This window comes from Drosophila tropicalis, unplaced genomic scaffold, assembly GCF_018151085.1.
Source record: "Drosophila tropicalis isolate 14030-0801.00 unplaced genomic scaffold, ASM1815108v1 contig_859, whole genome shotgun sequence".
Lineage (NCBI taxonomy): Eukaryota > Metazoa > Arthropoda > Insecta > Diptera > Drosophilidae > Drosophila > Drosophila tropicalis.
In genome coordinates this window covers 4825683-4841437 of record NW_027173353.1, presented here as the reverse complement: position 1 = coordinate 4841437, position 15755 = coordinate 4825683, and the positions used below count along the sequence as shown (strand labels likewise).

General features: G+C 38.3%; 1 protein-coding gene across 1 annotated transcript in view; it reads right to left on the bottom strand.

Annotated features, from left to right (window-relative positions):
* aus (argus) overlaps positions 1-8365 on the bottom strand; it is a 30244-nt gene extending 21879 nt beyond the window's left edge. Inside the window, 2 exon segments of the mRNA XM_068298167.1 lie at positions 471-1593; positions 7120-8365. Coding sequence (XP_068154268.1) covers positions 471-1593; positions 7120-7260 — 1264 coding nt within the window. The 5' untranslated portion in view covers positions 7261-8365.
* Positions 8366-15755: the final 7390 nt, after the last annotated feature.

Sequence of the window (15755 nt, the reverse complement as noted above, 5' to 3'; positions counted from 1 at the left end):
TTTGTTGCTTTTGTTTTTGTTTTTGTTTTTTTTTTTTTTTTTTTTTGGAAATTCGCTCATGGAGAAACAGTTGAAACGCATTATACGAACGCAGAGCTGCGGTCACAAACTACTTATGGATTCAATTGAGCATGACTGAGGGAGAGTACACGGAGTAGGAGGAGGAGGAGGAGGAGACTGAAGCTAAGTAGGAATAGGGAAAGATATGTACGTGGTTGTGGCGAGGAGAGTTTTGCCGAGCAGCTGACGCCTTGTTTGCTTACTAAAAATTATGCCCCGAAAAATTAAATGAAATGTTGTTGCTGGGCAATTGAGATTCCTTTGCTACAGGGGTTCTTCAATGTATAAAGTTGAGAGGAAGCTTTGGATTTTTGGGGGATGGGGAGAGGGTAGAGTTGGTGGAGAGAGTTTGCTTTACAAATTATAAATTCTTATCATAGCTCTACTTATCGGCTACAGCTTTTACTCACCATCTTGGCGGCCGCCCCAACCGCTAACGGACGTGGCCAGCAGCAGCATTAGCAAAGGACCAAACCAACTTTTTGTCGATGTCATGCTGTTGCTGTTGGTTTTACTGTTAATGTTGCTCCTGCTCCTCCAACTTCTTGCTGCTATTGTATTCCTTGTTCTTGCTATTGTTGCGGAACTGAAGCTAGAGTCAAAGATGGAGATGGAACTAAAGGCATTGGCCTGCAGCAGATGCTGCCACAAAAATATCAGCCATGTAATGCTAGTAAGTTGCTTAGGTTGTTGCTGTTGCTGTTGCTGTTTTTGCTCCATCTCTAGTCGTTCCGGGGCACTAATATCACCGTTAAAGTTAAAGTACCTACATTCATCATTCTCATTCTCATCATCTCCATTCCTATTCCCATCATTGTCGTCATCATCATCTTCATCATCCACATTGTGGAGCAGCGGCAAGCCGGTTGTGGCCATCGCTGTCGTTGTTGTCGTTGTTGGCGAATTGTAAGTGAATTCTGTTGCTGTTGCATTAGTTGTTGTTGTTGCTGCTGCTGCTGTTGTTGTTGTTGTTGTTGTTGTTGTTGGGGTTATTGTTGGTTTTAGCTGCTTGAGAGACGCATGACTTGGTCTTTCGCGTCGCATTCGCTCACGTCGCTGCTGACGTCGCTCTCCAACAGTTGGCATAACTAATTGCAATGTCTGTCTGAGATCGTTGCAGCAGCAAGTATGCTCAGGTAATTGAATACCACGCTGCAGGAATTTGACGCTAGATGCCGCCGTCGAGCATGTGGATGACATAGCTGCTGATGCTGATGTTCCTTCCGAGGCTCCTATGCTCACTGTATTGGTGGCTGGTGTCAACATTGGTGGCGCTGCAGCATGTTTATCATAATTTTTATGTTCACAGCAACAACAGCTACAACTGCCTCCACATCGGCTGTCCTGGCTTGTTGTCCTCTTAGTCGTCTGGCTGGCCGCAGGCACATCATGCTTACATGGATAGCAAAAAGAAGGTGGTAAATAGATTAACGACGTTCCTGCTCTGGCTTTCGTCTTTAATGTGCATGTGTTGGTTGTTCCGAACGTGGCTGGGTTGCTTGCTATCCTGGCTGCTCCTGCTGCTGCGGTGTCCTATGGGGCAAACAAGAACGTGTTGCCAAAAGAGAAAAAGAGAGAAAGAGACAAGAATGGAATATTTTATTATTATATCAAGTAGACAACTATAGTTTGGGCAGAGTCAAGAATAATATATATGTATATATAGGTATATATGTATATGTCTATGAAAAATAAGGTGGCGGCTATGTTGCATTTGAATTTAAAATGAAGCACCAACGCCACACAGCGCCACACACCATTGTCGTCTCCACTGCCCCAATCCGCCTTCACCTCCTCCTACTTCTCATCCTCCTCCTCCTCATCGTCTTATTTTGTGCATATATAAATAATCCCACAAAAATTCATTGTTCAACACAAACCAACCAATCCACACGCACACTGGGAACAGCACCACCGGCAACGGACTATGGAAATGCAGTTGCCCCAAAAATAAAACTTCCTCAGCGGCGCATTAAAAAGCAATAAAAATAAATATGGGCTCTGGGAGAAACCAAAGCCAATCTAAAATAAAATGTCCAACGGCGCGTAAATCAAATATCACGCAAGCTATAAAAAAATTAGACAACAATTTATACGCCATCTTCCTTCTATAACAAAATACAAAAACATATATCTACATGCATATATGAATCTATCTATATATATTTGGTATTTTCATTGTATACAAATATGTCTGCATGGCCATTGCCATTGCCGTCTCTTCCGCTATTTGGGTTTTCCTGCATTTAGCGCCTCCAGCACCAACCACTTGAGAGATTTTAATGGGCGGTACTGATGGTGGTATTGCTGATGGTGGGGTGGGGACTATGGGGGCATGAAAAGAACAGCAGCGAAGAAATACCAAACATTCAAATTGACCAAACGGAACAATTAAAATTTCCACATTTCCCATTAATCAACGAAGAATTAGATGAAATAACTTGATTGGAACCTAATTGAGAACCAGAATATTGGTCAGTCCATTTGCCATGATCTTTTGGTCATCGACATATTGCTTTGTAGATGAATTCTACATATTTGTAGTCCTGAAGCTTCTGACGAGAAATTAAGGATCCTTTATCAGAAGAGGCATAAAAGAAACTCTCTTCAAGAGGACAAATCGAGCTTAGAACTAGACTTATTGTGTCTAATCGATTCATTCTATATAGAATAATAAAACCTTCCATTTTATGTAAGAACAAAAGTTCTTTATTTACAAGACCTCATCAGAAATATTTATCCTTTTATGGATTCCCGTACCTATTCGTCGATCCCATTCTAATTTCATTGCTGTTTTTTACTAGCATTTGGTTTACTTGGCAAATTGTTGTAGTTAATAACGCATTATTGTCCATAAAAATAAGTCCATTAGGCCAAAATTGTTTTAATGTCATGTTTTTTTTTTCTTCTTTTTGTTGGTGTAATACTCATTATACATGTACATAAGTACCTTGGCAGTCTTTTCACAAAACATTGAGTTTATTCTATGGCAACTAAATCAAATGGAGGGAAAATGGTAAGGGGGAGGACAGACCAAGTATGCAAGTATCTACCCCCATATTATCATATTCTGTCGCATACCTTAAGCTATTTTCTTTTGCCGTGCGAGAAATTGAACGGAGCCATATATAATGCAATTTTCATGTTGTGTAAGCGACGGTGCCTGCCTCTTACTTAGCCCATCATCTATGCTAATTAAGTTAATTAAAAAGTACCAGCAAAGTATTTGCACTTGGCCAACTTCATGTCATAATCAAAGTGAAGGCAAATGGTGGGAGGAATGATGCCGAGGAGCACTAAATGGAATGGGCAAATGAAGCCCAAGTCATGTCAAATACTCTTATAAAAACAGCCTCAGTAGATGATGATGACGATGCCAGCATCCACACACACACACGCACACTCAGTGGAATGTCTTTATACAATACAAGGAGAGAGAAGAGAAAAAAAATGTTTTGAAATATAAAACGAGGCCAATTATAAGCTTCATCATTAATTTTGAATAAAATTCATTTCCCATACACACACAAAGATAAGAGGAGAGAAAAATAAAATGAATATGCCACAATAAGAGAAATGTGGCACAATCAAAAAAGGCGGACAGTGCTACCGGCAAGGGGCAGGAGGAACGGGCAGAGTAAATGACAGCAGTCGCAGCAGACGGTGGCAAATAAAACATTTAGGCGGAATTATAATTTTACTTTTGCCTTATTTATAATTTACGTTTAAAATGTGAAACACCTGACAGCTAAACAGAATTTATGTTTGCATGTTTTTCATTAATTTATTTTTCCAAGACGCGCCCGGGCGCAAGGAAAATGCCAAGAAAAGACCATGCCATACCAGACCAGACCAGACCAGACCAAACCAAGACCAAAACCAAGACCGAGTCGAACTGCACGAAAATGCACAGCACACAAAGAGCCCAGCAGGAGTAGTTCAAGGGGGTACAAAAAAAAGGAAAGAAAGAGGGAGAAAAAATAAAAGCAACGACGACGAGAAACATTTTGCTATCACGTTTAGACTATAAAACAGAAAAGGCAGCAAGCAGCAGGCAGCAGGCAGCACTGAGGCACCGCAGAGAGCCAGCCTGATGATGTTGTTGATGACGTGGAGCCGCCAAAATGGGAAAGCCAAGGCATAGGAACCCAAAGACAGAGAGACCAAGATACACACACACACACAAACCATAGACTATGGCAAAGAAATCAGGGACGAAGGCGGAGACGGAGACGTCTCGACGCAGTGCAAAAACTTGTCAAGTAAATATAAACGAAATATGTGGCACGGCAACCCGGCACTGCCACAGCCATAGAGTACCAGTTCCATTTCTTTATTTTATTCCCATTTCAATACCCTATAGAGCTGAGCAAGAAAAAAAACAACAAGAATGGGGTACGTTGCGATCTGCCACATGCTCGACAATTCCATTAAAGCTTGTCCTTATTAGAGTCTTCTTGGTGCTAAAGGGTATAATAGAGTCGGTACCTTTAACTGAATGAAGTTCTACCCATTTTATTATTATTTTCTCTTGGCCTCGACTAGTAGCAGAACGAAAAAATACGAATAAGTCGCCACCAGCCAGCAACACACATAAAAAATATTTTTATGCAACATTTTTATGATTTCCGTCTGGAACATTGAGGCTGTGTCCGTCCATTTCCATTCTCCCATCCCATTCGGTTGAACGCAGGCAGGCCAAGACCATAGCACATCCTTCACCTGGTTTCAATTAAACGACACTTTTCTTTTATGTGACGGCTTATTTCTCATTACGATTGCAATGCTCTTTGTTTTTTCAATTTTCATTTTCTCCTGGTCAACTTTCCTTGGAAAACTGGTAGCTGGGTACTGGGAACTGACGACTGATGGGTGCCGCTGCGAAATGGAGATGGAGATGAAAATTCTACTGGGTCTGAGGCTGAGACTGGGGCTGGTGTTGACGTCTCACATTCAGGGGAATTGTTTCGCTCCCTTGTCTCACTTCATCAATCATTAATTTCGTTTATTTTTAGTGAAAATAATCACTTTGGGGTAACATATGTGACCGAACAGTGTTTCGCATGTGTTTGGCGAATGCCAACAGCAAGAAAATTATTGCAAAGGGGGAGTTGTTGATGTTGATGATGATGATGATGAGGATGAGACAAAGGGTCCACGGCCATGACAAAGAGTCCGGAATGATGCGAAGTCCACCTCCATGCAATTATCAAAATGGATTGAACCCAAAAAAGGGGGATAGCCGATAGACAGTTGCGTGTTTGGGTTAATGTGTGTGAAATGACTTTATTGGTTTCTAAACCTATATAGGTAGAGGGTCTGAGGTATCGACAATAGCCACGACATGGTCAGTGTCTATGATTATGGACACATGTGTGTACGAAGCACCGCGGTGTTAGCCAAGGGTTGTAAGGTAGCTTTGGGGTTAAGTGGAGCTTAAGTGGGATAATGGAATAAAGCATGCTACGTGGAACATATGGCAAGCAATTCCTACTACTTAGTTTACAATCTAGTCAATTCACTTGATAAGCCTTAAAGAGTTGCATAAACTGAAGAGAGAATAATAATAATTTCAAACTTGTGCCATCAAAAGTTGAACTTAATTTGAGTCATTTTGATATGACATTTCCAAACACAAGATTTCCAAAAGTTTTTAATACAATCTTCACAATTGTCAGGCATAATCTTCTCTCGAATATACTGTTATTAACATAAATTGAAGAATGTTTTAGGAAGTCAAATAAGACGTTGAAGAACCAAGATTTTCTTTTCTTCACGGAACTAGGAATACTTAGAGATAGGATACTAATGCCTTGAGAAACTTCGTGGACAGTGGAATATGTGATTTTCAGAATAACAACAAACACGCCTTTAACTTATGTTCTATCAAAAGAAAATGAAATTTTAGAATCTCGTTTTTTATTCCCAGAACCGAGTTTAATAAAAAGAAAACCAACTTGGCCAACCAAAAATGAAACAAAATTACAAAACTTTTTTACCACTTTTTAAATTTTGTCTTATTTCCTTTGGTACTTGCTCCAAACTAGGGCTAAAACGAACTGAGTCAAACGATAGTCATATTATTGTACACAATGTAATTCGTGGAATCGACTCACAATCTTTCTTAACTAAAATGACTAATAAAGCATTTTCTTATCATTATTTGGAGAACAGCATACGATAGGTAGCTCAGATAGCTAAATATAGAAATATACAAAGAAATATTAATATGAGAAAAACTTTCACACACCCATAAAGCCACACACAGGCACACACAAACACCTCGAAGTAAATTAGTCAACAGAGTCACAGAGTCGTGAGTTAGAACTCTGTTTCCAATTCTAGATACTTATTTATACAATACGCTCCCGGGACAATTCTACTAATGCAATGCACATTTCCGCCTTAACTGCGGGTTGTGGCATTGATGGGGGGGTCGGGTTGGGTTGGGTTGGGTTCCGAGGGAAGAAGCAGGGGGTTTGCCTCGTGCATGCATACCAACATGATTTTTATCTATATGTCGATAACATAAATATGACGGAATCAACATTGAGTGCACAATTGCAATACTGTTCGTAATGGTGGTGAGCCTTCCCATTCCCATTTCCATTCCCATTCCCATTGAACTTTTCAGACAAACACAATTTGTCCGATAAGGAGAAAAACGTATAGTCTAGGTGAGGGTGACGGTGAGGATGTGGAGTGTGAGGGATGTGGTAGTGACGGTAGGTAACGTAAGGATGACGTTAACCGATGGAAAGCGGATGGGCAGGGGGGGCGGTGGACGAACGACGCGCACACTAATGGCCACCATTAATAATTGAAAAACTGAAACAGTTGAGTATGTGAGTAACTATGAAGGAAGGATGTCGCTGCTTTCAGGACAGTCAAGGCGGGCGGTGGGATGTATGGATGGATGGTTGGAGGGAATGACAAAAATCTATAACCAAAAAAGTTATGAATAAGCGAACGAACATTGGGGCAAATGGCTAAAGAAGAGACGAGACAAAAAAAATATATAAAGAGAGAGAGAAGAAAAAAAAAGTCAAAGCTACAAACCTGTTCTATGTTGTAGTACATGGCGAGTCCGATTCCAACGGCTTGGAGCTGCGTCGCTGCTGCAGCTACGTCGGCGGCACGGCGACAATGTGGTAGCTGGAGCTGCTGTTTTTCTCGTTCTTCTGGTTGTTGGGGCAGCATCAATGCCAGATATAGTTAAATTTAAGGGAATCGCGTGCAAAGCTTGGCCAAGCAGCATTGGGAAAGGGGATTCAAAAAATAACTCTCTTCTTCTTGGTTTTTTTTTTTTTGTTTCCTTTTGGATGGGATGCAGCTAAAATTGCAGTCACTATCCTATTGTGTGAATGTGTTTTGAGCGATTTTCAAATAAATTTTTCCGTAGGAAGAATCGCAAAACGCGCACGAACCGAAACTGAGACTCAAAACGCAAACTGGAGAACTGGAGAACTGGTGAACTGGTCGTGGGTCGTGGTCGTGTGCCTTCACAATCGTTTGCTGTTGCTCTGTCGCTGTGGTGAGTTGATGGGGAAGGGGCTTATAGGGGGGTCGCACAAAATATTGGAGCAAGGTGTTTCCAAAAACACACACACATAGAGCTGCCGGAGCGAATTCGTTGCCCTCTGAACGACTGCGCAAAAGCAGAGCTGGAGAGCGGAGAGCGGCTGAGCCAAGTTTTAGCTGAGAAGACTTTTTTTCTATTTGTCTGTGTGTGTGTGTGTGAGTTGTGGAGCAGCTCCACCACCACGATTTCGACTGGCTAGATTACGTCTGCCGCCTTGTTGTTTGAAGGGGGGCGTGGGGTGCCCGAGCACCGAGGTGAGAGTAGTATTGATGATTAGATTATTTTACGTTTTCCCACAAATACACGAATTTGTAAATCTTTGCTGATCGAAAACAATGCACAATATGATGAATTAATTTAACCGAAATGAATTGTTTGTCCACTCCGAGATACAGATACTCGTTTTTATCTCGTCGTTGATTTTCTTCTCGCGAGGTATACAAAAATCTGCACAGTGTTTTTTTTCGATTTTCTTTTTTTTTTATCTTTTCAGTTATCCTTTGTCGAACTTGGTTCTGGCGTGGCTTCGTTGCAGTTGCACTTTAATTCCTTTATCTTTTCATTATATTACATATTTTCACCATGTGTGTGTTGGTCATTTCTCTTTGTTTAATTCCATTTTCACTGCACACACTCACGCAAACAGCCGCACAGCGAAACCTTCTGCTGCAATACACAAATTTCTTTCTTATTCCCAGCGAGACAGCGCGCACACACCACCTCCAACGAGCTAAGAAAAATTGTATCTATGAGTTTGAAATATGTGTATCTGTATCTGAGGGATACTTGCTTCGAAAACTCAAACCCCCCGCGATACCCTACTTCGAACGAACGAGCTGCAATACGGGGTTAAATAGTGGTTTAGTGAGACCGCTAACGGTTTAAAAAAAAAAGACCAAATGTTTGAAAAACATTTTCAATGTTTCTCTAAATTTCTCTAAATAGAAAAATTAAAGTCAAATGAATCCTTCCGAATTGAATTCAAATAAATGAATGGCAAATACCCATTGAATTTATTGAGTGTGAATGTTAGTCTTGTCAAATCTCTAAAAATACTCAACTTTGTTTAATAAAATGAACTAAGTGGCAAGGCATTGAAATGTTCATTCGAATTATTCTCTTCGTTTTTAAAATCGACAACGTATGATAATTATTAAAGTTTAAATAAACTTAAAATATTTTAAAGTTCATTACAATTTGAGCAAAATCGGGAAATTGACTGACAACTTAATTTGAAAAATTCTGAAAATTCCTAAAAAAATTTAACTTTGCGAATTTGTAACTTTAGTTAATTTTCGAAGTTGATTACACTATGTAACAAGATTTTTGTCCATGTATAAAGTACAGAAGTAAAGTGTAGAAAACAGCTTTTGTTCCAAGATTCTTATATATAAAAATAAAAAATTTCTTAGTCCTTGGGATGTAATTGTTTTTTTCTAGTCTGTTATGTCAATTTAGTATTGTCCCTACTGATAGTTTGTTATACAAAATATATAAATTGGTACCAAAGGCATCCTTACTGCAGTTCTAAGCCAGTCCACATTAAAGAAAGCGATTATTTTAAGTAGTTTGAGGACATAATACCTTAATTCAATATGTTTGATGCTTTTTTTGTATTAGAATATCGTTACGCTATAGGAATGCTTTAAGCGATAAATTACGACAGACATTTAGGCATTGGTTAGAGCAGTATTATTAAATTGTGTGTCGAATTTTTGTTTCATCATAAAATAATCATATTTCAATATACTGCAGGAAAAACACGCCTTTCAACACTATTTGGACCAATATTTAAATAGAAACCAATATTATGAAAGGAGAAAATGGATTTTCCGTTGTCATAAATAAATCCAACTGAACTTTTTAAAAAAAAATTCTAGTAATTATACAAGAATTTCCATATTTTGGCTTGATAGAGTTAAGGCAACACCAAAGGACATATAGGGGCTAATATACTACTATTTTATTTGATAATGATATTAACATGTGCCAAATTGAAAAAAAAAAACACTAGATACCCTTTAAAAAATAAAACATTAAAGAGAGTGTTAAATAGTTACAAACCCAAATGACTTCGAAAAGAGTTATGAGCTACCCTATGTATGTTCTAGCCATCACATTGGAAAATAATCTTCTAATTCATATTGGGAAACCGAAAACTTATATATATGTTTTTGGATTGCCAAAGGCCCCGCTCTAATTAGCACCCATATATAAGGTCAATACATTTTCAGAATGTACATTTAAACGGTATATCGGTAAGAATTCACTCTACGAACCCCTGACCTGGTCACAGATACTGTCAATTATTACGGAATAACATTAGATTTTAAAAAAAATTAGAGGTCTAGGGTAAGAATTTATATTCAAGCGTGTTTTTGAAAAGCAATCAAATTTGTGATTCATTCGATGGCTTTTCCATACTGTGAATTAAGTATTTTATTTAGGATTCAGAATGACAATTAGCACATGCAATTAACTTACTTCAACCGCTAATCCCCGTTATCAGACCAGTCATAATTGTTTGTTCAAAAAATAAAATGTCGATACAAAAACTGCCATGCTCATGAATGGATACAATTGATTGTGTGTATTTATGGTGCATGGCTCTCAGGGAATTTATGAGACCTACTTCAAGATTGGTTTGAAATCTGAATCAGCTTTTTGTCATCCATTGCACTCCGTTTTTTTCTTTTTGTTCCCCGGACCCATTGAGTAAACAAAGCCACCCAAGAGTTTACACAAGAAATTAGCAAAGACCGAACGATGGGAATGTCTGTATAGCATATCAATTTACGAAATATACACAAATAGCAACAACAATGAAATGTTGATATTTACATTGTTTCGTTCATTGACTTACATTGATTCCCTTTTGTACAGAATTCGGCTTATTCGATTCATTGCGTCATTGCTAAGTTTAGTTTTATACTTACTTTCAAATCCAAAATAATCGTAATGTAGAACTACTTACATCCTATTGTAATGGATATATTAAACTACTAATCGTAAAAGATTGATAATTATCCAAGAAAAAAATACATATTCTAATTCTGTTTTGAAAATTTTGTCTTGTGATCTTTGTGGAATCGCTACTCCTGGGATCCCGAAACCTTTTGTGGCTGTTGTCTTTGAACTTCTTTGGTCTCTGTCTTTTCATGAGTATGTGCATCATGATTGTGCAACTGATTTTTGACGACTAGTTCACCGGTTTTCGAGCAGGTGATAATACGGGCAGCGCATCGTAGATAGCGATTTCGGGCACATAACCAATACGTTTTTGTTCCCCGAGAATTGTTGCGAAAGTACTCAAATCCACCCATTAGTAACTTCGGTTTGCCTTTGGTTCCTTTAACAATTTTAATTCCTTTCTTCCTTACCAATTCTGTAAGTATAGATATAGAAAACAGAGATTAGTTATTGGATTAATGGGAACATGTTTAAATCCCTAATATAGTTACATTATATCTCGTGTCAGGCATGATCAATTCCTTTTATTGACATAAATTTATTGATATACGTATAATCTTCTGGCACAACTAACGAATCTTTGACTAACATAAATAGTTTTATGAATTCTATATTCCTACATTGTCAATGTTTTGATTGGATTTTATTTGTGTGGGACGATAAAAACGAATACTATAATACATTTTCGTTTAGAAGTTATGTGGGACGATAAAAAAGATTACTAAAATACATTTTCGTTAAAAAGTTGTGTGGGACGATAATAACGATTACTACTTATACTACATTTTCGTTAGGAAGTTGATCACTCATGCGAATGTTTGGCGTATTTAAGGCGGTAAACTTCCTGGCCCGACTTCAGGGCATGTGTGGTAGCCCGGACTTTACAATTGGAGCTGCGATAACGGGAGCAACGCCAATTAATGCTGCTCTTTAGCTTACGATCCATAACAAACTCATGCTTATCAATGATTAATTTTCGCTTTTTCTTGCGTGTGCTAGAAAAGAGAGCCAAATGCGTTGTCACATCTGCAATGGAGAGAACATAATAACATTAGTTGATTTACTTAGTTTCTAGTAACTTAGATAAAATTCAAGGCAACTCTCATAAAACAAAGGTAAGTTGCCGCTTGAGTTGAAAATTTATTTGCCTTGAAATTTGTACAAGAAATGAAATTATTGAAAGTTGCATAATTAAGCCTACAAAATCAAGTTGAGATCCAAATTATAAAAAAACGCAAGAGTTTAACAATAATCATAAATACAGCTACAGATTTTAATGTGGAATGAACTTTTCATATGCAGACATATTTAGCCCACAGATATTAGTTTGGCTAACTGCCTGCGCCCAGTATCATCGGCATTATGATTGTGTTTGCTAAAGTGTACAATGCGCCCCTGGAGCGTATGCACCCGACCATGACATTTGAGTTGGGTTGTGTACTGGGTGCATCGCCAATATGTTTTGTCCTTGATGGCCTTCTCGCGAACGTAGAAGAAATCATCATAGAATAGCAGGGTGCGACCTTTTTGACTGACTACGTAATCAAAATTTGGATCTGAAAATTGAACAAAAAAGATAGATTCAATCAGTACAAACGTCAATTATAATGGATAATACCTGCAGGATGATATACATAAATATATAAAAATATAAGGTTAAAGGGTAAAACTTTAAAACAAAGAACTCACATTTTCTTTGCCTTAGTAATTAATTCTGCAATTTATTCTTATTTTCATGTAATTAGTAATATTTGTGCCTTTTTCAAATAAACATTTATATGGGTGAATCATGTTTTACTCTAAAATCTCTTCCACCTCTTCCTCGTGCAGATCTTCTTCGTGAAGATCTTCCTCGTGTAGCTCTTCTTCGTGCATGTCATCATCGTTGGGATCATAGGCAATGGCATCTTCAAGGTCGCAGTCCATTTTGGAAGTTAAGTGAAGACGATCATCTCGAAGTCCTTGGGCCTTGCTGGAGCTATATTTATTACGTTTCAATTCTGCATGCAAGTGTTCGGCCTTGTTGATGATGAATTTCGGCGGAGTTTCCTTGAGCATGGTAATTCGAGCGGGACATTTCAATTTCTTGGTAGCCATTGAACTGCAGCGCCACAGGATCTTCTTTTTGTTCTCGCTCATAACCAAGAATCGAATGCCATTTGCCATAATCGCTGGACGTCCGCGCAAAGATTGAGTGAAAAACACAAGCACATTATCCGGATTTGGGACTTCGTCATTGGCCAGTACCACTGTAAAAGATACACAAGACAAATTGAATTAGTGAAAATTATATAAATGGTTTGAGGGCAGGAGTAAAAATAAATAAATTGGACACATTCAAAGGCTCCTCATAGGGGTTCTTTCATTTATTTACAGGTGTTAAACAAAAAAAAAAAGCAAGTCACTTAAATTTAGACATTGTATATCTCCGCTTCCACTTCAATACTATCATCTTGCATATTCTTAACACTGGTCACTGTAGCCACCGGCATTGGCGTAGCAGTTTTTAGTGGCGTCTTGTTCGCGTGCTGTCTATCCTTACGCTCTGGACGAACATGACAATGCTGATGGATCTGCCGGAAGTCAGTGCTATCATACTTATTCATGCAGATCAGCACTGGACAACGCACATGTCGATAATACCAATGGCATCGCCAAAACAGATTGGTTCGGTTCTCATTGTTACGAAAGTATTTGAGTCCATCGAGCCAAAGTAACTGACCGCCGCGTTTCGACAAGGAGAACTGTATCTTGGGCTTCATGCCACTATATTGGCCATGGGAATGTGTAACTTTAGCTGCAACAAAAGCAAGAGAAAAAGTTTAGATTAGTAGAAACAAAAATGGGCAAAAGCGACATCAACTGCATTAACAATAGGTATGTATGTATGAACGCACTGGGTGAAAGCTACTTTACATATAATAGTTTTAATACAAAAATACTTTTTACACGCTTACAAGCTAAGTATGAACTTTAAGTAGCTAATCCTGGTTAAAATGCAGAGGTGGCGGCTCAGAAGAGCAGTTTGGCTCGATCACAACTTCTGACCCGGGCTCTGCTTCCATTTCAACATCATCATCATCAACACAATTCCCTTTCATCGTTGCACTCAATGTTGCGGATGGCAGGGGTTTTATCTCAATGTCATTACTCTCCCCGTGCTGATGTTGGTGACACAATCGAAGTATTAATGTTGACTCGTCGTGTATAGCTATTGCCGGGCAGCGCTCTTTATAATAATTACTACACTTCCAATACTGCAAATGTCCTCGCTTCTTGTTGCGGAAGAAACGAAATCCATTAATGACCAGCAACTTGCCGCCGTTCTTCTTCGAGTTGGCAAAATCAATGTGAAAAGCTGTGAAATGGAAAAACAAATATACGAATTAGTAATAAATTTTCATTAGATTAAAATATTCTCGAAGCCTCAGAGGGCTTAAAACCAAATTACGCAAAATTTAAAAATCTACATTGTCTGAAGACTTAAGGCAAACACAATTTATTAATTTCAAGTCACAACTACGGCAACTTCTGATCCTTCTTAACAGGTTTTGGACTTAAGCCTAAGGAGCCTGACACTGGTGGCTGTTGTCGATTTCGCTTCTCCTTCTTAATAAGACGCACGGCTTCCGATGCCAATGCCTCTCCCTCAATAATTGCCAATTGCTGAGACAAAGTGCTAGCACATGCAGGATATTTGCGTTTGTGATCGTGCTCGTAATTGCATTTTATAATTCGTGCCTGCCCCTGTTTATCCAGGGCAGTCACCACACGAGCCCGGCACACTGTAACATCCTGTTGAATAAACAAAAAGAAAGATTTTGATCATTTAAATACTTGAATAGTAGCAAATTATAAGGACAGTTGAGTTTTTAATTCCATTAGAAGCTAGTAGAGGGTTTTTTATTACGCACCTTTCGGGAGCAAATCCAATAAGTTCTTGATGAGGAACTTCGATTCTTTACAAACTTCTCATTGTTAAACAACAACACGGTCCTTCCACGTTGTCCTGTACCAAAGACGGCAAGTTCTGCAAGAAATTAAGTGAAATAAATTAGTCGAAATTCAGCAAAATTAAATATTGAATAAGCTACATTTAGTTTCTGGCAATTTTAAGGCTAGCGTTTTTTAATATGTGCGTATTTATAAATTTATTGAGGTTCAAAAAGTTTTTTTTTTAATTATGATTATGAACTCCAGAAATTGCCACATTGGTGGGTTTATTTTTATGGGTGATCATGAAAACGTTGCATTTGGATCGGCTCCTAATGCAACTCCAGTAAATCATTTCCTTGTAATTAGTTTTACGCCGAAAACGATGGCCATTGTACAAGAGAACATCCCCATCAGGTGTGTGTTGATAGCGAATGCGATCCCAGTCATCCAAAGTGCGTACAGATTTATTAATCGGAGCCAAGCCACAATGCATTCCCTGCGGGCGATTACCCCGTCTTTTGGGTAAGAAGCTCTCGTTACCATATTCTCCAAGAATGCGTGGATCCACCGCAAATAGATCTAAAATAAGTATACAATAACATAAACAAAAGTGTCAATAACGTCACCAAAAAGAAACAATTAAAAAACAATGAAAAAAAAAAAACAATAAAACAAATAAAATAAATAAACAAATAAATCAAAAGTGGTTCACAAAATATAATATATTAAGTTAAAAGGAAATTAAAAATCAATTCGATATGTCCAAAGGGATACCACAATAATTGAGTAAAGCTGTGAAGCCTAACAGAAAGATAAATAAATATTTAAAAAAGTATATTAAAATATTTGTTAACAATTATCTCACCTGATCATAATAGTTATGTCGAGAAGTTTGCAGGTTAAAACTTAATTTAAGTTAACTGATGTGAAATTGTACAAACAATTTGAATCATTTTTTCAACAAATCCAATTTGTCCAAACTGATTAATCTAAGAAATACTCTATACACCAGGTCATCCCATATATCTGGGTTTGGGACCCGCTTTTCTAGCTTACATCTATTTGGGCCTCATTTTAGCTAATGTCCAGCTGACTAACTGATGTGTTTTACAGATGATTGTGTGTTCCACTGATAGCGTATTGCTCGTTCGGCAAGTTGTGCGTGATGACTCTGGAGCGGCATTGCTTGCGCCACTTGCTGCATTTC